General features: G+C 38.2%; 1 protein-coding gene across 1 annotated transcript; it reads right to left on the bottom strand.

The window, feature by feature from the left end:
- Positions 1-58: 58 nt before the first annotated feature.
- On the bottom strand, positions 59-23,537 carry LOC122829689 (complement C3-like). The gene is made up of 43 exons (XM_044114445.1): positions 23,384-23,537; positions 22,484-22,682; positions 22,162-22,324; positions 21,652-21,746; positions 20,955-21,043; positions 20,336-20,418; positions 20,168-20,255; positions 19,925-20,027; positions 18,858-18,978; positions 17,957-18,072; positions 17,251-17,397; positions 16,824-16,923; positions 16,651-16,745; positions 16,361-16,552; positions 15,024-15,179; positions 14,759-14,888; positions 14,466-14,534; positions 13,129-13,299; positions 12,917-13,025; positions 12,744-12,832; positions 12,469-12,608; positions 11,186-11,398; positions 10,942-11,005; positions 10,279-10,368; positions 9,985-10,185; positions 9,386-9,461; positions 8,484-8,643; positions 8,289-8,384; positions 8,024-8,174; positions 6,743-6,828; positions 6,581-6,658; positions 4,126-4,281; positions 3,958-4,020; positions 3,744-3,825; positions 3,571-3,619; positions 3,201-3,291; positions 3,008-3,097; positions 2,813-2,924; positions 2,643-2,732; positions 1,679-1,771; positions 1,520-1,603; positions 330-474; positions 59-226 (listed from the first exon to the last, which is right to left on the bottom strand). The coding sequence occupies exons 1-43, from the start codon at positions 23,479-23,481 to the stop codon at positions 85-87; spliced, it is 4,965 nt and encodes a 1,654-aa protein (XP_043970380.1). The 5' UTR covers positions 23,482-23,537; the 3' UTR covers positions 59-84.
- Positions 23,538-24,571: the final 1,034 nt, after the last annotated feature.

Genomic DNA, 24,571 nt, shown 5'->3' with positions numbered 1-24,571 from the left:
CTCATTGAAATGGCACAACATAGACTCTTATGTGTCAGTAAACTTTGAAAAGCAGAAATCTTATTCAAGCCTTCGCGTGTTTTATTACTGTCGACACCCAAAGAAAGTGTAATGCTGGACCATTGCCTCTATGCCAGCACAGGTGGTGTTGTATTTCTTATTTCCACATTCTGCTTCAGTGGGCCAGTACTCAATCCAGGTCCGCTCACCGAGAACATACTGGTACCTGATAGAAAAATGGAAAACCGAGAGAAAAGTTCATGTTTAAAATCCTGACAAAACTACACAACTAACAAACTGATGATCAACGACAACCAGAGTAAACTCACGAATGATTGGGTTCATCAGCGTGAATATCTTTGGAGGTGCCCATGATGAGATAATTTTGACCTATTTTTATGCCCAAAGCTTCTCTGCAGTGCCGGAAACTGAGGAATGTGCGCCTTTTATTCTGAAGTCCCACATCTGAACTTCCTATGATTAAAAACACAGTTTTTATACATCGCAATTTAATAGGATATAGTGACTCTGCAGAGAGAGAAACTGCACCATCATCATCATCATCATCATCATCATCATCATCATCATCATCATCATCATCATCATCATCATCATCATCATCATCATCATCATCATCATCATCATCTTTCTGAAATCACTGCATATTTTCAGCAATACATTTAGATTATAGTAACATAACCATCAGCGTTACTAATAAATTGTATTTCAAAAACTTTTGTCCCTTTGGTCCCATTTCAATGGGACTTTGATTAATGAAGTTTTGATTTTCTTTGGGAAGCAAATATTACAGTGTAAAAAAACAAATACAGCAACGAACTGGAAGGTATTTTTTGGAATTTTTTTTTTGATAAGCCGCAAAGCAACCCATAACAGTGAAGAGGGAGGAAATGTTAAAAATGAAAACTGTGCTGTGGCTTCATATATGGGCCCTCAAGACAATAACTTTGGATGTTTATCTTCCCTAGATCTCCTTAGCAAAGATGCTCATCTTCAGTCTGTTTCAATGGCAACAATTCTCATGTCTTACTTAAAGTAAGAACTGGACTTTGACTGGGCCATTCACACAAATAAACTACAATCTATATTTCAAATGTGATACCAAGGCAACATCTTTTCAAAACAGCTTTTTTTCTCAAGGTTAAAAATAGTTTTGATTAATTGCATATAGATATTTTAACTTTCTTAATCAGGACAAAACCAATAAGTAGTGGATAACTCAGCAGTCCTTGCACTGTTAATTTGTGCCGGTCTGTTATATAAAATATCAATAAAATAAAATGAAGCTTGTGGTTTGTAATTCACAAAATGTGAAAAAGTCCAAGAAGTTTGAATACTCTTGAAAAGCCATTTAGAAACATGACAAAGTGTCACATTAATATTAAATTCTTACTGATGCTCCACTTATTAATACATCACTCTATGAAAAAAGACAAATACAGATCCAACAGTAAATTTTTATAACTTTCAAAAGTTGTAAGTGTGATGGACATAAACCCACCTTCTTTGATGACATCAAGCACAAGCACTGTATAAATATCGGTGGACAAACCGTCTGCAAACTCCTCCACTCTCACTTTGTAAGCTGAAAATATGCAAGTTGTACATCATCAGCACATTTGCGCAACACATTGGGAAATGTATACAAATACACGTTTACCAAAGTCTATTTTGCTGTCCAGCTCAGTCTCACAAATCTTCTCTGTCCGGTCGTTGTTGTCGATTTTGCCCTTCTTCTGCATACTGCAGTTCTCTGCAATCACACAGCAGGTGCAACGTGACAAATAACCCAAGAGCTTCCTTCATAAAACAGTCAGGAACTCAGAGAGTGAATGAATATAACCTCCCTCATCACCAAAAGCAAAAATTAGCAGTAAAACGTCTCTAATTTCTTAGCCACTGCACTCAGAGATATAGCAGGTTCAATTTATGAACCCAAAGGTACATTAATATGATTACCTTAGAATCAGGGTCCACTACTACACACCCCGACACCAATAGATCTGGATTTTAAAAGTACAAATCCCTCTTCTGACAGAAAGGGAACAACATTGTCCTCATAAGAAGGGTAACTTGGAAATCCTGTTTTTACATTGTTGTTTTAAGTTGTATAAAAATGTTATAGCTAAAAAAAACTGTACACTATCCTAGAAACCGAATCATTTTATGATTCTCATGTAGAGTTTAGTTTATGCTTCACGGTTATTTTAGATGAAGATTATCTTGTTAAATATTTGTAGTGGATCAACTCAAAAGTCATGGTGAGGACCAGCCTCATGCTACTACATAGAAAGACCAGCAGGGGTCAGTAAGAAGTCAGACTCTTCTAAAAGAACGTTGGATCGTTTATCTTCTTCTAGTTTTGCAAATAATTCAGAATTTCTTTATGCAGCATGAACCTACTAGAGACAAAGACTGAATGTCAGTGTTTCACATTTCAAATGACAACAGTTATTAGTGTGCCTTGCAATTTTTTGAACACGTATTGGTTTATTTCTTTACAAACAAGTTCGAGGTCGTAAATTTAGCCGCATGCATCACCGGTCGAGATCTCGAATGATCCAAAGGAGTAATATTTCTTTGTAAACTAATTTCCACCGACTATTAAGACAAGTTTTATTCACCTTCAGCACAAATGCATTCATCACTTTTGCAGAGCCGCAGCAGCTTTCCAGCGTCCCTCTCTGGATGGTAGAACCTCACACAGTGTGTCTCTGCATGGTGTATTAAACACAAGCAGATTAAAAATGTATATTTTTATATATTGAAAACATTTTCCACGTGTGGTAATTACCATACTGAGGGCTGTCGTGCTCATAAACAGACACAGCTGCTGGCTGTAATACTCCCACTACCTGCTTCTGGTGAATCCTAAAAATGATCTCCTCCGGTTTTGTGTGTGAAACCTTTGGAGGAATATTAATAAGACAAATGAAAGAGGAGAATATGGATGCAAAAGGGTTGAATGGATGTAATACTAAAGACTTACTTTGTCCATGTAGATGATAACTGAGCTTCTTTCTGAGTCTCTGATATTCTCCTTGTATTTTGAGATAGTGCGGGCACGACCTCTAGATAACTAAATGCAAAAAACAACTGTGAGAACAGAAACATTTCTTTATCTTAAAGATTTTAGACCAAGACATTTGATCACTCTAAGCCTGAAGGTCTGTGTGTCTTACAAGGTTTAGGTCTTTGGTGTTAACAGTGAAGCCGGTTAGCAAACCAATATCCAAAACTGTCATGGCGGCATCTTGATATTTGTTATTATATCTGTTCAGAATAAAAATGAGCAAAGAAGGAGTAGATATAAATACAAAGTTATGATAATTATTGTAATTTGGTGCTAAATGAACATATTTTGTTTGATTTCTTTTTTCTTTTCATTTTATTAGATCTCTGTAAAGCTTGCTGTAAAAAGAAGGACCTCACAGATTTCAAAATGTTTACATGATCGTCTCAATTACTGAGACAATCATTACCAGAATTAACTTTTCCTGATTAAGATTACATTTGAGGGTTGAGTGGACAATTTTCATGAAATGATCTTACAAAAGCCGTATTCTCATGTTGTATATCTTCTCAACCTCACTTGTTTTTTCTGGAAACACAACAGACAAAATTGTTTGTGCTCCTCTGTTTTGTTTGGTGGAAAGTCACACCGGTTAGGTATAAAACATGCTCATGCAAACACACAAAGAGACACAAAACACAAGTAGACAAACCTGGGAGGAGTTGAACTGTCATATTGAACTTCTGACAATCACTATGCTTTTCTTTAGGTAAAGCATAAAACAACGACACCATCTGTCACATAAAAAATAAGGTTTTAAGTTAGCATATGATAAATAAATAGGAAGTCATTCTTGAGTAGTTAAAATTAAAAATATGTTTGACTTTCCATGACTACAACTGAACCCAAAACAACATTTCACTTACCGTCACTGTGGCTTCTCCTAGGCCTGTAGCAACGACAGTCACATCTTGGTTTATATTATTGATCTGTAACGATTTAAAATCAAATAAACGGATCAGCAAAAACACATAAAGTAGATTTATTTCATAATAGTTTGAGCCACTAAATTGTTACAAAATGATTGTCCGAACTTTAGATGTTCTTGTGGCAAAGTGGTTCCTGCTGTTGAAGTTGTATTTTACAGGCTTTGATCTGCCCGGCAACAAGATGTCCACATTTAGATCATAGCCTGGGTTCTGTTCACTGGTCCAGAACTCTGCCACGGCCTGGTACACTGTCACAGTGGCCTGCAGAGTCAAGACAGACGTTACAAAACGAGTTCTGACCTTAAAGAAACACACCAATCAACGCTATTTCACACAGTTGTGGTTTTAAAGTGTGACAAAGGTACTACAGGTGGTATCTGGATTAATTAACTCTCAGTATTAATATGTTATTAAAAAGTTTTGATATACATAAATAATAATTCTCATTCAAAAAGTCTGTGTGAGAGTGAGTGACATGAGTCAGAGGAGGCCTGGGGTCTCATGTATAAACGTGGCGCAGACAATAACAGGGCCTCAAACTGGGGGGCACTTTTCACGCTAAAGTTGTGACCTACAAAAAACCCAAACCTGACAGAAGAGGGATTGCCACTGCTGGAAGGCCTCAGGCAAATGGGAGAACCCGGAAGTAAATGCTAACTTTTCAGGTCTTGCGTCCTGATGCACTCCTCCGCTGTAACCTGCAGGGGGCAGTAACTAACCCCTTAATCGCTGGCTCCTCACTTCCTGTCCAAACCCGCAGAGCGCAGAGGAGGAGCGCTTTAATATTACTCATACGGAGCGTGTATCGGCCTTCTGCTAAAATACCAATGTTGGTGTGTAACTTTTATTTGTCACGCCACTACAGTGGCTAACAAAAATAAGATTTTGTTCCCCCCATCTCACTGAATATCTGTGAAATTGTGTTTCTTTACTCTGTTCTTTGTGTGGCCATTGTTGGCCATGAATAACATTGATTAGCTGACCTTATATTTTCGAATATTCATGGTTGAATGTAGAGAATATGAATATATGAGCAATGTAGGGAAATGAAGCTTTAATTTCTGAAGGAGAAATTGCTTTCTGGTTATAGCTTTATCAATCTGGAACATTCCTGAGGTATGCTATTTTTTTCCCTTTTGGGCAAATGCATAGTTTTAGTATAGATCCTGGGCAAAGTTTTAGAAATGAGACCCATGATGTTTCTGTGGTCACCACCAAGCTAATAAGCGCCAACAGCCAAAAAGATGAGTAGTTTAAGCGCCGCAAACTTTCTTTAAAAAAGAAATCTGCAGTGGAGAAAATTTTGAGAACTTACTTTACATAAGGCGGGTGTCAAACTCATTTTTGTTTTGGGCCAAATCAAGATCGTGAATGCTCTTAAAGGGCTGGTTGTGGCAGAATGTATTGATAAAAACCTGTTCACAAACTGTTAAAATATCAATGAATTCTTAAAATTAAATATTATTACTGAACATCTTTTCAGTCCCTCCTGCAGGGTTTTGTGATTCGTTTTGTGATTTTTTTTTTTTTTGCAATAAAAACCAAAATCTTTGTGGTACTAATTGGGAAGTACAATTTTTTTTTCTGTTTGCTTGTTTTGTCCATTTCACAAAGTGGCTGACAGACCGTCACATTCCAAAGCAAGAAGAGGGGAAAAAAAGCCAAAAAGAAAAAGAATACACCACCAAATATATACTTTATACATTTATGAGTACGGCTGAGGATGAGGAACACGACACTGCTTCCACACTACAGGTGGCGCTCTTCTCTATTTGTGCTTATTTATGACGGTAAATGGGGCTTTTTATTATTCACTGTATAGAGCATAGACTATAATCTGACATCAATTAAGAGTGAGGCAGCTGTTTAGTACAAGTAAGAAAGTTTTTGACAATTTTTGAGAAAAATCTGCAATAAACTCCCAATTATTAGAGCAAAAAACTTTGTGAATTTTCATAATTCTCATGAAACTAGAGGGACTGATTGATATAATTTGGCAGTAAACGGATAAAAACTGCATTGATTTGATTGATAACATAATATTTAAGCACTACTAGTGTTTAATCTAGAATCTAGAGGGCCACATAAAAAGCTAGATTAGGCCCACAGGCCTCGAGTTTAATATATAATATTATAATATAGTTTGATACATAAGATGGGCGAACATTGACAGCGATGGCTGCCTATTGATTACCTCTTCAGTGTTTCATACGTAGCATCTTCTGGTCTCCTTTCAGACTAAACATAACTGTGTTTCAGGTTAAAACTAAAAAAAATCATTTGCTCACATATTGATGTATAGATGGTAACAAAAACGTCTTTCTCTGCATTTTTTTTTTCAATTACAATAAAAACAAGTTAAACAGAGGAGATACAGCCCTGCAGTTCCTCTGGTCAAGATCTTCATCTTCTCAACACGACAATCTGACAAAGTCCAAGAGTGATTGTGCAACGGTTTAAAACTGTCTGTCAGTATTTAAGTATCATAGATATGTGAGTATGCAGAGACTGGGAAACAGTCTCATAAAGCTTTGAAAGAAAAAGCCAAGTTTTACGTTACCTGAATTGATCCAAAGCCTCCATTTTCTCTTTGCTGCTTGTTGAACCACCTGGCAATCGGCCAGGTTTCGTTAAAGGCCTTTACGATAAAAACAGACCACGTTAAATCTGTTAACCAGGATGATCGTCTATATTGTCACAGTAGTAAATAAGACATTCTGACCTTGACTTTGACCAGAGCCAGAAGAGCGTATGCTGTGGCTTCCAGTGTGAAAACACGACCCCTTGGTACCGGCCAGTGGGACAGATCTGGGGACAACAACACGGCTCAATGTCAAGAAGCCTCCCAAAAACACCAGGGGAAGCGACACATTTACTGAGAAAAATCAAGAAATACGGTGTGAACCTTGACATTATATGCAGATTTGAACAATGATTTCAAAATGCAGTGCAGCTTTTTCTGCATCTCAGTGCTAAAGAACAGCTGTTGTCCAGGGAAATACTTGAAAGGTCTAAACTGAATTAAACAGTGCAATAAAGAGATACCATAGATGAGAGGAAGACAATTAATCCAGACTGAAGTGAGTTTTCCACTGAAGGGAAAACCAGATCTGTTTACAACCTGAGAAAAACGCAGAAACTTTTATGACCTTTACGACTCTAAATAATGTTATCTGCTCAAAACCCTAGTGAGGTTGCTACTGGCTGTCATAGTCCTGCTGTCAGATGAATCTTTCTGTTATTCCAACTTTGAACAACAGCAACCTTTTTTGTGAAATACTTCAACATTTGTTTCTGATGACATTGCTCCATACGTTGTATATTGCTTTGCTAAGGATTAGTAATTTCAGCAATAATTTGAGCTAAACATGAAACATACTTTATTTTAGCTGCAACTAAGTGGCAAATGTTTATCTGCATTCAATTCAATTTAAATCCAAACCTTATTTTTACTTTGGAAAGTTCAAAGTTGCCGCTTTGCTCCCCACACATTGCAAAATTTAAAAAGGGGGGGAAAACCTTTTCCAGCATATATAAGTGGATGTTTTTCGGAAACATACAGAAGGGAATAATGTCAGATCAGTGAAGTCCTCCACCTTCACTCTCACTGCCTGTTGCAGAAAAAAGTTGGTTGCATCAGTGGAACCAGTAACTCTGAATACTTGCGACAGGTTAGTTCACTAATAAACAGACAGATTGTTACAGTGTAGATGTTTTAAAAATAGTCTCTCATTTGCTTGGCCTTATTCTGGGTCTTGTCTTGTGGTAAAGACCAACACAACGCCAACGACTTCTCTTTGTGCTGCAGTTGTGAGGTTACATGATCCGTGTCATGGTCTTGTATTTGCTTGGGCTTGGCCTTATTCTTGCCTCTATTAAAATTTCTTGTGGGTCTTGAATGCAACTCTCTCATCTTCTCTTTGTGCTGTAGTTGAGAGGTTAAGTGATCTAAATTGTTTCATTAGAATTGCTCCATAGTGTCTGTGTTACTGTGTGATCGCACCAGGAGAGGAAAATCTGTGCAGGATCTCCAGGTTCAGTTTGTTTTCATTGGCCAGGGCATATGACGCCATGGCAACGGTATATGGGTTGATTAAGGTCAGAAGGCGTTTTTGGAGGTAGCTCACTGCTTTGTTTATGCTGTCCTGTAAACTCTGGACAAAACAGAGGAGAAATAAAAAAAAAAAAGGTGAGCAATACTAGAATATTGAAAGTGGAAACACGGCATTACAACAGACTGTACTGTGAGAGGAAACAAAGATCCTCACTTTAACGTTGGCACTACATAATCTGCTTGACTCCTGCATGGCAATGAGGCAAAAGGCTGTCAGGGAGACGTCCGAATCTGTGCCGCCGACATCACCCTATGGACACACAACTTGTTCTTACACTGACATTGATTTACAAATGCTTCACTTTTTAAAACAATGAGCAATAGGTCTGGATGGTTTCGTGGTGCCCACAGTCATCTCCACGTGGGACATTCTTCCAACTTCTCTGAACATCCCGTCAGACTGCTGCGCATTGTGGATCAAAAAGTTGACCCCGTCACAGATGACTTTGCTTTGAACGTCCACCAGTCTGTGGGCCAGGGAGAACACCTTGACAACATACGCCGTCAGCCTTTTGGGGGGAAACAGAGGATGCAGAAAGGTTGGTCACTTCTGAAACATCAAACCGAACACAAGTCAGATTGTAAGTTCGTCTACGTAGCGGTACTTAAAGCCTTCAGTCAACCATTTTGTTTTGTCATGATGTGCTTGTTTTCGGAGTTGTACTTGTAATCTTTTAAAGTGGCATTGAGCAATACTTTCCCAGGATTCCAGTAGATCTTTCTGAAATGTTCAGACTTTTGCTGTGGCTTCTACTTTACAGAGAACTCCTATTTGTTGAGCAGTTTAACTTTGGCCTATAAATTATCCATCCATTAATTTTCTTCCACTTATTCAGACTTTGCTCACGGGGGTAGCAGCCTAACCAGAGAGGGCCAGACTTCGCTCTGCCCAGCCACTTGGTCCAGCTCCTGCGGGGGAATCCCGAGGTGTTCCCAGATCAGCCAAGCCTTAATTACAAAAGATCTGCAAATATTGCTAGCTTCTTCTGACTTTGAAAATATTTAAATTCTTTTTCAGAGTGCAACAACTGCAAAAATAATCTGATATTTATCTGTAGAACCCCAGGTTGAAGTCCTGATGGATCGTCTCTTCTCCTTTCCCCTGGGATTCAAAAGCGACTAAACACAGTGAATGTGAAAACTACAGAAAGCCAAGAGGACGGCTGAAAAAGAACCAGCTGTTGATCAATCAATAGGAGTGTTTATATCATTATAGATAGATAATTATGTTTAAAGGTTTTCAGGGCTCACCAGGTGCTGCTGTCATGATCAGGATATGCAGCAAAGGATCCATCTCCTTTACGGTATCTTAGCTGATTACGATAACCTAAGCCCAACAAAACAAACAAGATTCACTGACTGAAGTTCACGTTTTGTGAAATCATGTGCTCTGACACTGTTGCACAGCACATCTTTCATTGGGGTTGTGCACAAGGTTAAAATTGTATTTCTTTATAAAGTTCAAATTGAAATTGAATAAGATCCCCATGGAGCAACACGTAACAGTTTTTATTCACCTTAATACACATAAGAATTAAACAGAATCATCTTCAATCTATTATAGACATCCTGTAACATGAATGTACCTGCAACCACTTCCTACATCAACATGAACATAGGAAAGGGTTGTCAACCCCAGTCCTCAAGGGGCGCTGTCCCGAAACTTTTAGATGCTTTGACTCAAATGAGAATATGATTAGATGATTGATTAGCAGGACTTTGGAGAACTTGACTGCATACCGAGGAGGTAATTTGATTAAGTTTCAGGTCACCAACCCTTGAGGACTGGAGTTGAAGATCCCTGACCTACGATATAAATGGTCAGAGAAACATATATTTATTTGTCCCACCGGTTATGATGTGTTGCAGAGCTTCATCCCGTCTCTCGAGCCCCACGGCTTCCCACTGGTAGGTCATGTCCAAATACGTGGTTGCAATGACGGGCATTGTCAAGTGGATCATGTTTTCCTCTCCACAGCCAGAAGGCTGGTAGATCAGACCGCTCATCGACTCTCCAGTGACGGCGTTCTTCAGCTCTCTAGGCTTTTTTCCTGGCAACATTCCCACCAGCAAGAAAGATAAGCGAACACCACGCAGTCTTACTTGCATCTTGCAGTTTTATATCTGGTTAGTTTGTGTATCACCTGTAACTGCTATTTGTGTGCTGGTAGTTGAGTTCGGTACGATGTCTACCAGAGGAATGTTACTGCGCAGCAGCTGCACTTGTTTACCATCTGGATTGAAGAAAATGATTTATTACTTGTCACTGTAATGGTGTAGAAACAAGACACGTTCTTGAACATCTGTGCCTTTATTTAACGCAGCACATCAAATCCAACTACTGAACGAATACAACGCCATTATCCTTCTCTTCATTATTTCTCTTCACTCGCCTACCGTTCTCTCACCCACCCTACCAGCGGCTCCACCTAGTGGCATGGAGTAGTATTACACAACACAACAGTCACTACTTTAGAAGTGGCTGTGGCGTTGCTCTAAACTCAGTGCTCTTTGTCTGCTTCATCCACTCATAATAAGTTCATCGTCATCCCACTCTGTTTACTCATTGCTCATTACATCTCCTTCTTGCTTCACCTGACGCCTTTTCCTGTTTTCATTTCAAGTGTTTCTTTCCTCTTGAGACAGACGTCTCTTGATTTAGCAATAGTTTATTCATAAAAGCCAGGCCCCAGTAAAGCACTTTAAATTAAATGATGGAAATAAGTACGTTTTTCAACCACATAACTTATTGAGATTAATCCGTGTGCTTAAAGATGAGTAAATAAAAATGTTTACTAGAGTCTTACCATTTCCTTCGTTTTCAGGGTCCAACGTTATAGTTAGAGGAGATTTGATCAGAATGCCTTCAGGCTAGAAGAAACAGCAACGAGGAAACATCTGAAATTTTGCTTTTTTCTTTGTATTATATCAGGTTTTGTTAATTCAATCGTTTCAAAATGAACTCAACAGCCAGTGGGAGTGAAAGACAACCAAAACACAGACTGGTTGGATTTTATGTACTTGAATTAACGAACCGATTGTTTCTCTCACCACAACATGCAGCGTTTTTCTAAATCCGTCACCCTGTTCAGAGTCCAGCACAGCCACTTTGACCTCGATGTTGAAATCTCCTTCTCTCATTGGAATAATAACAAAGGGAACCGATCGTGTACTTGAGGCCTCAACGTTGACCTCCTGTTGATAATTTCCACGCTTAGAAGCTGCGCTGCACACATGTTCTGTCTCAAGAAGATACACGCGCACCTTAAAAACAACAAACAGGTGAGAAGGTACAACGTGGTTACTCAGTTGGATTCAGTTCAGACGGTTTTGATTTGGTCAATGTAGGCAGATGCCCAGGGCAGCATTACAAAGATGGTCAAACAGGCACAAGATAAAGCCATTTATTTCAGCCATTTATTTAGATTTGGACCCGTCTGTACACATTTTGGGAAGAGTTTCCAGGGATATGACGGACAAAGACAGTAAATACTTAGAGTCTTGCTTCTGATTGAGAAGAAATGTTTTACATCTGCTTGGTTAAAATCTCCCAGTATTGTGCAATGGAGAGACGGAATTAAAAAAGTTTACATCATAGAAAAACAACATCAAGACTTTAACTTAAGATGGAGACGTTTGACTCTAAGTGGAAAACAAAGATTACAATCATGATGAATCCTGATACCTCTGTTTACTTGCCTGTATATTTTTACAGGTTATTATTTATTATTATTACTAAGATGTACTATTACTACTTAGTCTTTTTATTTTATTTTCCCCATATCAACATGTAATCCTCTTGCGGATTTATATGTTTATTGACGTTGTTACCAAATATTAGCTTTTCTTTACAGAGTTAATGTCTCTGAGTGAAACGTGTTTCTGTTTATCTGTAATTACCAAAAGACTCGTGCCAAAGTCTGAACTAAACAACATGTTTGTTTATTGTAGTTCAATTATTTAAAACAAAGAACTGCATAAATCTATGTCTGTATATAAACAGTTTTTATTGCCTACGTGCATGAAGGGGTTGTTGGTTCAGCCTGCTTGATGCTGACAACAGGAAAACTGAGTTACGTGCTTTGTGAAAGACGACACGGCAATTATGCCACCCCAAAATTTCAGATTGGGGAATCATGGAGGGGCTTTGCAGGAGCCAACACTGAGTTTAGTTTAGCTAAACAACTTTACAACTTGATCTAAAGCTTCAAATCAATTTAATTTATTCCAGTACAACCCGATCTTGTAGTCATACACTGTTCAATCCTCATTTAAGAAGATTATGAGCAATTGAATAACAATTACCAGTGGGTAATCCATGTTGCATTACTTACAGTGACGGGCTCAGGATTATGATTGTGCAGAACAGCTTTAATTTCTATCTGCTCTCCTCGAACACTTGTGTAGGGCACTTTGAGATCGACGAAGATGTCCTTCCGGACAACAATGTCCAAAGGGTCGGCCACACAGAGGCCTTCAGCCGACACAAATGACACAGAAAATAAAGGAACAGTGAAACAACGAGGGACTAAATTCTATGGATCAGCGGATGTCAAGTCTGAAACACAACTAAACACTGAAGCCTCGTTTCTAATTGCTGGATTCTCACCACTAGTTTTGGACAGGGAAATTCCCGTGAACCGCCATGTTGTGATCGTATCTTGCAGAGCCATATTCTTTACGAAGGAGATTGTTTCACTGAAACAAAGAAGCATTTAAGATTAAAGCTGAACTGACGGCGTGATTCTTTTTGTTCATTTGTAAAAGTTTCAGTGAGCCCACCAGTTAGGCTTGTCCGGAGGACATGCTGGCAGCTTGACGTCGGACCACAGCCAGCTTTCAGGGAATTTGGTGCGAGAGACAAGATCATTGATGTCCATGTAGCTGTCATCTCGAGTTGGATAAAAATAATTACATTTTATTCCTCTCAAACAACAAAACTGGAAAAAAAACAGCGATGCCGTCGCCTCTCATCTCTCGTTCCAGGCGCTTACCGCGAGCTAGTTTAAGGTTTTCCATCTCCTGGCAGCAGTGCAGGAACGCATCGACGCAGGGCTCACCGTTCAAAATGTACCTGCTGCGACGCTCACAGGAATACGAAACTGTGGTCTCCCGCGTGCCATTCAAACAACAGTCACGCAGCAGGGCGTCGTCATATTGACTCACTGGTTACACAGAAGGTTGTGCAGAAGAAAAAAACCCAAAAGAGCACAAGCCAAAATAAACATGTCGGAAGCATAATTTAAAAACCAAGTGTTTAAAATAAAATCAGTTAGCTTGTTTTGTTTATACTTATCATTTACTGACGTTTTATTGGTGAGATTTAGTTAAAGTCATGGGTATTTATGGTTAAATGTATTTTTACCAGAAAGCCTAAAGAGATGTTTGAGGGAGTGCTGGCCAAGAGGCACACAGGTGTACAGTTTATAAAACGGTAATTTAAAGGAACAGACAATAAAGACATCACAAATTGACTCAAGTACAAACCAAATAAAAACTTACAAAAATAGAACATAAGATTAAGACTTCATGAAGCAGGTTTAAGAAATGCTATTACACTCTTAAAGAGGGAGTGTTGTGCAAAAAGTTTATTTTTTTAGCTTTGTATCATGTTATAACATTATTCCCTCATCAACAACATACCCAAACTGTTACTTTTACTTATCGATGTATGTTTTAGAAATCGCTGAATCGCCCGTGGCAACCATTCAAGTTTGCCTTAACGAAGTGATGAACTACTTCTCAGTCCAACGCGCCTACAAATGTTTGTAAACCGCATCAACAGACGGCAGCGATGTGTTGATGGCACGCTGAAGGAGAAGTGTTGACACTACAGACACCGACGCCAATCTCAAAGGGTCAGACACAGATGTGACGTAGGTCAAATTTCTTGTGTGTTTTAACATAGGCAGCATTTTCATACCAGCTGAAGGTAGCAGAGTTACTTCACTGAACTGCGAAAATGGCACTTTATGACTGACAAATAGACAAAAGTTTGAGAAGAGTTTTAAAACCATTCATGGGAATAAGATAGCAGACTTTTAATTACTTTTGCAGCTTATTTCTGGATCAAGGTGCAGAATATTAAATGTAAATGTGCCAAAAGATCAGCTGCCAAATGATTTACCAGTGATATCACACATTATGCATCCATTACGACGTGTTGTGGAGCAATGAAATGGACGTACCAAGAACCTGCTGTTTCTCTGTATGTTTAACAAACACAAGATCTATCTACAATTAAATAAGTCTAAAAAGCCAAAACTGTCTGGGAGATGACTCAAGTCAAACATGGATGCAGATCGTTCTTGTTTTCTGTGACGGCTCTTACATAATTCGGCGGTGGCGTTCATCAGGGCAGTGTCCCGTTTCTTCCTCCGGAGAGCTGAGCACGTCAGATCTAAAACATGGACCCACATGTCACGACAAAGTTACTTCAGATTTACTCCAGGTGGAGTTAAGAAGACTCCAGTAGAAGAAATTAGATTGCCTTTTATTTTAGCCTTATGCGAAAAAGCAAAGAAAAGAAAGGCCACCTATTTTAACCGGGACAGGACAACAAGCCACCGGCTCTCTTCTTTCATACAACATTTACATCGTTGTATTTTTGTTTTGTTTAGCTACCCTGTCTGGGCAGCGTCTCGTATTGCAAGTTGGACTGAAACAACAGCCCAGCATCGTAGAAAACACTCATGCTGTCCTTTCCTCCGCCGTGTGTGCAGCCGATGTCGGCGTTCTCAACTGTGTCCCACACCTGAGGAATCAAAAGAACGCCTCAAGATAAAATGTAAAAAAGAAAAGAAAAAAAAACAGCAACTCTGAGATGAATCTTTGACATGCAAAGACGCTTTGGCTTTAAGTGCTGAACATGATCAGGAAAGAAGATCACCTTTTTCTGTGTCAGACGGTAGTTCTTGTTAAGAGCGACGACGCCTTTGTCCACAGCCACCAGCGCCACTGTGGCCTCAGGATCTCCAGTGATTTTCAGGTTAAACTTCTTCCGAGGCTCAAAAGGGGCGAAGAGTTTCAGTGGCTCTAGTTTCAACTGTTGTAAACAGATGAGACCGTCCCTTATCTCCATGCATAGTATGATCAAAAGTGTACGGACTGTGAATAATATAGTGGAAGGCGTGTAGACAATGAGATGAGGACGATGCTTAGAGAACGCGAGTGCTGGGAGACACAAAACAAAAAAAGCAGATCATTTAAAGCAGAATTTAAACGGTCTGTAGTGATTTGAGTTTTTCTGTGTGTTTGTTTAAGGTTTTTGTGTCTTTTGAGTCTCCGTGTTGTCCAGTCTTCCCCATCGATTGTGCCCAGGTGTGTCACGTTCCCTGATTACCCTCTGTGTTTTTGATGTTGCCTGTGTTTCTGTGTCTTTGTCGTTTCTGTCTAATCTGTCGTTCGGTTATTCCAGATGCTACCAGCTCTGAGCCTTTAGTGTCTGCTTGTCTGTGCTGCCTGGATTTTGCAATAGCATTTCACCATTAAACCGTCTTTAATGGTTTAATGGTGATTTTATTCATTTCAACCTGGGTCCTCTGCGTCAGCCTCACCAACTCACACCGCAGTTTCATCACAGTCTGTATACAAGAGCCGTTTTACTCCATTCATCCCAATGCACACAATATTAAACTGAAGTTGCATTATAAGTTACTGACACACATTATTTCACAATTTTTGCTTGATTTCTTCATGTTCATATCTTTGAAAGGGGTTTTCCTTTACATGACACAAAAAAACCCATTTGTGGACTTTTATGTTTTAAAGTGTGTCCAAATATTTACCATGGTCAATAATACCGAACAGCTGAACGGAGATTCAGTTAGAAGTTGGATTTAATTTTCAATTTTCCCGTCTCGATATCTTGGAGAATGTAAATCCATAAGATGCCAGATGGTCTTTAAGAAATGTCTGAACTGAAACTTATTTAAAAAAAAGTATTAGAGCAATCCAAAAAAAATTAATTTAAAAGGTGCTCAAATATGTATATATATATATATATATATATATATATATATATATATATATATATATATATATATATATATATATATATATATATATATATATATATATGTATATATATATATATTAAAAAAAAAACAACAAAAAATAACAATTCTATTGGTCAAAAATAAAAATGTAAATAAATAAATAAACAAAATAGAGCGGTGGTTTTGTTTAATTTTCACACTTGAGCCCCGCTGCTGCATCGCGCCTCACCGAGCCGAGGCAGGAGTCCTTCACGTCCACCCAGACCGAGTCTGACGCCACCTCGCTGTCATTTGGATGGTAGAAGGCCAGGACGCGGAATGATGGCAGCATCTCCTTGGTAACAGTGAGGGTCATGGATACCATCACTTGACCTTTCACTTTAAAGCGTCCATGCTTTATTAACTGACCTCTGCTCTGGACCTGAAAACAGGAAGGAAAAAAAAAAGACTGCGCATAAAGCTCTGCTTCAAACGTTTTTAGAAACAAACAAAAAGAAAAAAAACAATTTGTTCTCGCACCAAGTATGTTATGTCATTTTCTGGATTGTCCTGTTTGTTGAGGTTGATGTTCATTTTCAGGTTATCTCCCAGTTTTACTTCTGCTGTTGTCAGTCCTGCAGAGACGGTTTTAGTCATTTACCAAAAAGTGCATATATGCGTAGAAAACTGATGGACATGACTTTAGTATTTACCAATGTGGACATAGTTTTTGCTTGTTAAGCGATAAGGGAGAGCAGTCATGCTTGCCGATGCTTGTTGTACATCAGAAATTCGAGGATTTTTGGTCCTTACCTACACAGTTAAGCAAAAATATAAATATTAAATAAAGAAATATGCTTGACAAACAGAGATGCACTCTGCAATTAGCAAATGCAGCTATAGAGCTCTTACAGGTATGACTACCGTAAGTGCAATTAAATGTTATTTTTTAGAGGAAGAAAATGTTATTTGATACCTCATGTTTTTGAATCACACTATTGTCAGAAATGTGAGAAACGTACAAGAGCGTTCATGCAGGTTTTGATGCTTATTTTAAACATGAGATCAGCATTCTGAACAGGCGTCTATCCATATACAAAAATGTGAAACAGCAGATTTCTATCAGTTCTCGGGACTTACTGTGATTTTTAGTGGTCCAGCGTTTTCCAACGTATTTACTGAAAGTCTCGCCATGCCGTTGGCAGAAGTAACGCCTTCAACCTCAGCTTCATCGATCGCAACAGGAACTCCTTGTGCTGAAGTGCCGTCGGGATTCAGAACCTCAACCTTTCAAGAAACAATCAGGAAAGGTCAATCATATCTGACGGAAAAGGATATCGTCATAGATTCGCGTGGAAAAGAGAAGAAAGAGGATGTTTGAAGAACCTGAACGTCTGATCTTTGGACCAACAATTTATTAAAATACATTCAATGCGCCTTATTGCCAGCGTTTTCCTTTGATGTAATTATTTTATTTATTCAAGTCATGCATTATTTAAATATAATAATCCATAAAATAACACAGAATATAGTATTTTATGTAGGAAGAATATTTTAACATTTTTATAACTCACTCTGCTTCACAGAAACTGAGATCTTCTCTGCCCTAATTGACGTGCGGTGAGGTTGATAGCTGGTGATAAATTATTTCATCATTCTATATTATTTTTCCATGATGACAGGTGAGGCTTTGCCTCCCCTGACCGCACGTCACTGCCTCATTGTAACACTCCCAACACTTTGTGTCACACTTCACAAAGTGATTTATCTTTAAGTAACCAAATGCGACGTATCAGACTATCAGTTTGTCTGCATGTGAATCAAAACAAGACAAAAGAAATCTTACCGCAAAATCAAAAGATAATCCTGGTTTGAAATATTTGGGTGTTTTGGTGAACTGGATGATATACGGCGATATGACAATATAAATATCTCTCAGCTCTGCCTCCACCATCTCACTACCTGTGCAGATAAGAATGAAGTGTCAGGCTTCCAGTTTGTTGTTTCGCAAGCTCTGAATGTCACAGCACACCACTTATCAGATAAAATGGTGTGTAGTCATAATAAAACAAAAGTCCTTTAAGGCTTCCATTGTTGGAAGTAGTGAATTCAGTTCCTTCAGGGAATAACCCTGAAACCAGTCTCTAACGCTGAAATTATGCACTTCAGGATAATGTCAGCTCTTTTTACACAAAGTGATCAGTCTGAACATTTTCCAAGTTGGCCTGCTGAATGTAACTGGAAGAGATTGTGACAGGATATGACCCTCACTGGGTTTTAAAGTTAAATCATACGGTCAGACATAATTTCCTCCAAAAAGATTGATAAACCAAATAAAGCTGAGGCTTAAAACATTTATAATGAAAAACATATGGAACAATTGCTTTTCAGCATTTGATCAACAGAAATTTCTAAATATTTCAAACAAACAACATGGCATAAATTAAAAAATGTTAAACTGAATACTGAAGGACAGAGGACACATTTATATACATGTTATAGAACATACTAATTTACATTCTGTTCAAGATTTTAGCAGTTCAGAAACATCATGTTGTATTTACAAGTTTAGCTTTTAATTCCATTGTTGCACTTCCAGGACTCCAACGTAACACATTTTATATAAAAGTTTTAACAAAAATCAAGATTACCCATTTCATTAGGCTGTACACCCTGATAAACTGTAAACAGACTGCCACAGGTTTTCCTGGATAAAAGATACTGATCACCATCTCTGCTTCTCTTACCGTCGCTTGTCAGCACGCTGACCGCCACAAATATGGAGCTCCCCATAAGATCTGTGAAGTTTTCAAAGGTCTGGGCAACGTGTTCTCTCTTCAGGGTCACCACTCCTTCTCCTTCCTCAATCTAATGTCACACAACGCAAGTTATCTGAAGAGTTTGGTGTTGTCACACATTTACACATCATTCACTCTCACAGGCAACTCCATCAGGTTCACCGTTTTCTACAGACTTTTAACAAAAACAGTGATGTTCCTAATCACACTGCGTTTGGTATCTACGCTGGGATCAATGACTATTCAATCAATATTTACATTAAAAAACATTGTTAGTAGGGGTGGGCATTTATCACATTGTTTATCATTTATTGCGGTTCTTATTTCTTCCATGATAAGAATTACAGGTATTGTTGTCACAATAAATTCCAATGAATAATGTTTTAAAATCCCCCCAAAACTGTCCATTTTGTTGGGATTGTCCACTGTTTGTACAATAATAGTACCAATAAATATCAACAAATTTGTAAACATGATTAAGTGCATTTACTGTGTGCAGCTTAGTAACACAAATACCATTTTTCTATGTGAGTGATGTCCCAAAGAAGCGGATTACAAACGGGAATGATTTTCAGAAGCAGCATTTGTGTTTGTGGGGGGGATGATAGCTCTGCTCTGCAACAATACTGTTACCTAAAAAGGCAACAATAAATACCTTTTATTACCACTGTTATCATTATCAGAATCGTACCCCAGAATTGTGATATAAAACTTTAAATCCCTATTGTTCACGCCTAATGGTCAGCATTACTAACATTATTCATCTGAATAATGAAGATGGCCAAAAGACAAACACTCCCTCCTAATGAGCTCTTTCAGATCGTAGTTACCGGTTAGTATCTGTGGGTTTGATTAGAAAAACCATTTTCATGACGATTTTAAATATTATGCTTGCGCAGGTAGAATATCACCTTTCTGTCAGAGCTTCAAAATGTTTCTTATGCATGTGGGGGTCAATGTTTGAGGCAGACGTGAAGCCAAACAAAACAGAAAAATGACTGAAGGTAAATATCTACCGGCACTCTCTGAAGTGAGCTGGGAAAACTCTTCTTTTGATTTTGAAGCACAACTCCAAAAACTCCATATGCGGAACCTTGAACATCTTCACCAAACATATACCTGAAATCAGCAGGAAGACGCTTTTATTTATTGTTAACGTCCTAACACTAGTTTCTACTGCTGTAGATCGAAGTACTTCAGAAAACTTAGATCAATCTGATGATCAATACTTGTCTCCGACAAAGAAAAACGTAACGTACGTGGCTTTGACGTCTACGTGGAGTTCTCTGGTGTCCGAAAAGAAGAACGAACTTCGGCGTATCAGCTTAACGTCAAAACTGGGCAGCACTGAAAGTTTAGGATTTGAGTGAGCCCTGAGATCAGAGCAATCATAACCAGCACATCAGGAAAACTCTGATGCAACTCACCATATTCTTTGATTTCAAACTCTGCAGAGTAGCTCATCTGTGGTATACTTTGAAACCTTGCCACGATTTTCCAAAGTCCAACACTTGACACAAAGCACACAGGAAGAGCCTGTTTAAACAATCCTCTCATCCCTGACTATCCTATCCATTCAATAGATGAATGTTAGTAAGAAAGTTAAGATAGAGTGAATAGGTAGCTATATTTGTTATATTGCTGTCCTGAATTCCTTAGGTTGTGACCAATAGTGTATCAGTTTACTGATAGCTCAAGTTAATATGACATAAATCAACAAGCTTCTTCACCATCCTTTACTGTAGCCAGCCATGTTCAGTAAAACTGTAGCAATGAAACTACGTGTTTAAAAATTTCAAGTTAAAACATTAGTATTGTTCATCCTAAATGAATATAAACTTGTTTTCTTTGCATTATTTGAGGTTTGAAAGCGCTGCATCTTTTTCGTTATTTTCACCATGGAATTTCAGAGAAATGTTGTCAGTAGTTTGTAGAGTAAAAGAACAATGTTTGTTTTACTCCAACATATATCTATAAAGAGTAAAATCAGAGAAACTGATCATTTTAATGTTTTTTCCAGACCATATTAAAGTGCCATATATTCACCTGACAACTTCAGCAAGTTGAAAATCTCCAGAATGAATCCCTGACCTCAGAGCGACTGGATCCAGTGGTAGAATGACTCCTTCAGGGGTCTAAGGGATTGAAATACAGATTTATTTTTATTAAAACTGGCAACTAAAATGCCTTTAGCAAATCCTTAAATTAAAAATTGCCGTTCTCTGATCCAAATTTTGTCTTTAGAGGTTAATGTGATTACACGTGTTCCAGTTTTTAGTTGAATATTTACTTTAGTTTGGGAGCTTTTCTGCTGGGCACGTCAATTCTGGGAGGTTCATGACGAATCAAATGTTATTTAAAATCTATTTTCTTGATGATTTGTGCTTGCGCTGTACTTATTCGCTTTATTATTTCTTTCTCATCGAAACATTTTCATAGAACTGACCAGTGGTGTTGCTTCGCTCCCTAATTAATCCAACAATGTGCTTCTTTCCAAACACCTAGAAAAGTTAAAATCTCCCAAATGCCTCTGGTTTTATCAGCGTCCCTCTACAGATGTGATGTTAAACTGAAAGGCTGCATCTGTATTAATAAATATCAGCCAATTTGTTTAAATAGCTTCACATATTGTGAGAAATCACTTCTGCAAATGTTTAGTGAACATGGAGTTACCATCTACAGCATATCTTTTTTTTTTTATAACATAACACACAACAGTGATATTCAATAATACATGAATTACCACAAACTCAATGGCAACAGAAGCGTCCATCTGGGTCATGTTATCCCTCTCCACAGGCTTCATGTCAGGCGTCATCGCAAATATCCTGTAAAGAACTGCAGCAAAGACGACAGCAAGCAAAAATATTACACATCCAATTATCTTTTTGAGTTGACATGTTCTAACTAGGACCTGCAATTTGACAAATACCACAAGACTCAAAAATATTTGCCCCCCTTACTTCCCGTTGTGTCTGTTTTTCTACGTTCGTCTTTGAAAGAACTTTATATACCTTGAAATTCAGCTGGATGAGGGAAAAAAAGAGTTGGAAGAGTGATGTGCAAGGACACACAATCTGTCTCAGAAATCAATCTGAGCTGTTGAAGTGGAATAAATCAAGACGATCTACATTTGTAACTTGAATTTCCTGACTGATTGTATGACGGTCACTGATGCTAAAGTTGTCTCATTTAAACAACCTGACAGGAAAGGTGAGTTTGAGCAGTGTGGAGCTGTCGGCGTCGGACTCACCTTTGCTGTTGGGTGTGTAGAGCGCTTTGTCCGTCTGGATAAAGATGTAGCCGGCATGCAATGACAAAAGGACGATTTTCTCCAGCTTTACATCTGGGAACTGAGCTTGCAGATACACATAGTGCTTTATGTTTGGACTGCGAATGAGTTCGTCAGCAGGAATCTGTCAAAAATGTGAAGGAATGCATATTTAAAAGAAATGTTTGTAATGAGTGAGCACTGTTAAAATTGGATGTTTGAAGGTGGCTGAAAATGTTTCATTTGCAAATTTTTGTGAGTTAAATCTGCAAATGTTTGAGGTGAAACCCAGTTTTAACATTACCACAACTTCTCCAAAGGCTTGAAATCTGTTTGCAGCGTTGAGGTTCACAGAGGTGTGCGCAAGTCTTTTAGATCTGGTTGGCCAGTTCATCACACTGATGCTGACAGCGAAGTTGTCCTCACTGGGGCAGTCTTGGCACTCCACGAAGATGTTTTGTGGTCTTCCCAGCCGCAGCAGATTGGGGGCAGACATCACCTTCCTACAGAGCAGAACAGGACAGGAAGAAAAGCTCAACTTAAAGTTTTGTCTGGCCAGACTGGACCCAAATACAGGTTAGTGACATCTTATCGCAGATAAATCATTTACTTTTTCGTTTCACAACATTTGTTTGAGGCTATTAAAGTTTCTGTTTACCCTACCTGCTCAAAAACATTTCCCAGATGTTTTGATTTATTGATTCTTTTCCCCCTTGCTTTACTGACACATTAAACCTGTCCAACAGTCGTGGGATTTTAAAACTAAAAGGTTTTAAATATTTTGTTGCAGTCTTTAGTTTTTGTCCAGGATCAGTAAGTGAATACTACCTCCGCAACATTGCTCCCTTTTCAGTTGTCGTCTTTTACACAATATCAGAGCTCGACTCCAAGGCTTCAAATGCTAATTTACTCTTTCAAAATTAAAATTAACATACACATCCAAAACTTTATTTTTTTTACTAAATTTATTTATGCGATTTAATACATCTTACAAATAATTTCTCCTCAAAACGATACATTTTGCTACCAGCCTGGGAATGGATGGATTTTTTTTCTTTTTCTATTAATTCACCTTCTTTGACTGGGGATTATCTACAACAGATGAAAAATTACAAGATTCTCTAACACAGGACTGAAGACAGGCAGGCACGCAGTGGTTCTTGATGATCTAAAAAACCAGAGGACAGAGGAAGATCAGACTTACATTGGAGATGCTGTTGTCCTAGAAATCACAGAAATAAAAGCCACTGAGGTGAACAACCACCAGGGCTGTGTCCTCTTCATCCTGCACCCTGATCCCATATTCACTGTTGGTGCAGCATTGAACTGCAGGTTTCTGTCATGCCGCTGCTTGCCTCTGTGTGGACTTTCACTTCACCTGTCACATGTCTCAATCACGGACTACTCTTTTTTTTTTTTTTTTTTTTTTTTTTTTACCTTGAAATACATCCTAATCTAAAAACTAACCTGCTCAATCCTTTTCAAACCAGTACATCCAAGGAGTTTACTCTCTTACCTGGATCTGATCAATATATTTTGACTATAAAGTCAGTTTATGTTTACGTTTCTGGCCAAATGCTTGTTGCTTTTATGGGCATTGTAATGGAGAATGTATGAAAAAATATGGGTAGATTAAGTCGATAATATTTCATTAAAATAGCACAAAACTTTGAATTTAGCAAGTAAATTTAACTGAGGAAACAAACAAAGACTGTGCACTCCTGTAGATATGTTGGACTTGATATACAAATGCTAGTAGACTGTCATTGTTGATTGTTTTGTCACAGCTTTAGAAACAGAAGATTCATTGTCAGACTCTCTGTAAGGACAAAATGCCCTCAAAACTCAGACATGCAAAGTTTTAGTAAGAACTTTACTTTATTTTAAATTATCACCCCAACATAACAGGAACACCCATTCTCAAATCATTTGGTATTTCATTTGTTTTGCTGGGATGTTCACCTTGTTTACAGCAATCCCTCCAGTTCAATCCTAATGTTGTGACCACTACTGGTGGCCCTAGGTACTACATCTAAGCGACTGTTTACTTGCTGTGACTTCGTATGATGCCACAGTTAGCTTTCCAAATGATTGTTTAAAAACAATAATGGATAAATGGCTTGTGACAATTTATGCTGCAGCAGGTACGGAAAACCACAAATGCAACAATTCAGTCATATGTAAATCTATTGTTAATCTCTTCATGCTAAAAAACTAAATAAAAAAAAAATGTTAATATCAATATTTAGTCATTTCGTCTATACTGTAATTTGAGTAATGCAGAACTGATTTGATCATTTTCATAGCAACAATCAGAAGCTAGAGAAAAGTCCTCCAGAACATTTTTGTATCTGATTATTAACTCCAATACTAACCATTTCAATCAATATTT

This window comes from Gambusia affinis, linkage group LG04 (assembly GCF_019740435.1).
Source record: "Gambusia affinis linkage group LG04, SWU_Gaff_1.0, whole genome shotgun sequence".
In the NCBI taxonomy this organism is placed as follows: Eukaryota; Metazoa; Chordata; class Actinopteri; order Cyprinodontiformes; family Poeciliidae; genus Gambusia; species Gambusia affinis.
The sequence above is the reverse complement of the archived record's forward strand: the minus strand, read 5'-3'. Positions and strand labels throughout refer to the sequence as shown.

Excerpts from the sequence above, each read along its gene's own strand:
- LOC122829689 (XM_044114445.1), bottom strand. The coding sequence starts at position 23,481 with ATGGGATCAGGGTGCAGGATGAAGAGGACACAGCCCTGGTGGTTGTTC. Across the intron at positions 17,398-17,956 it reads GATTATCTTTTGATTTTGCG|GTTGAGGTTCTGAATCCCGA; the intron begins GTAAGATTTCTT and ends GTTTCTTGAAAG. Across the intron at positions 6,659-6,742 it reads TGGCTCTGGTCAAAGTCAAG|GCCTTTAACGAAACCTGGCC; the intron begins GTCAGAATGTCT and ends TTTATCGTAAAG.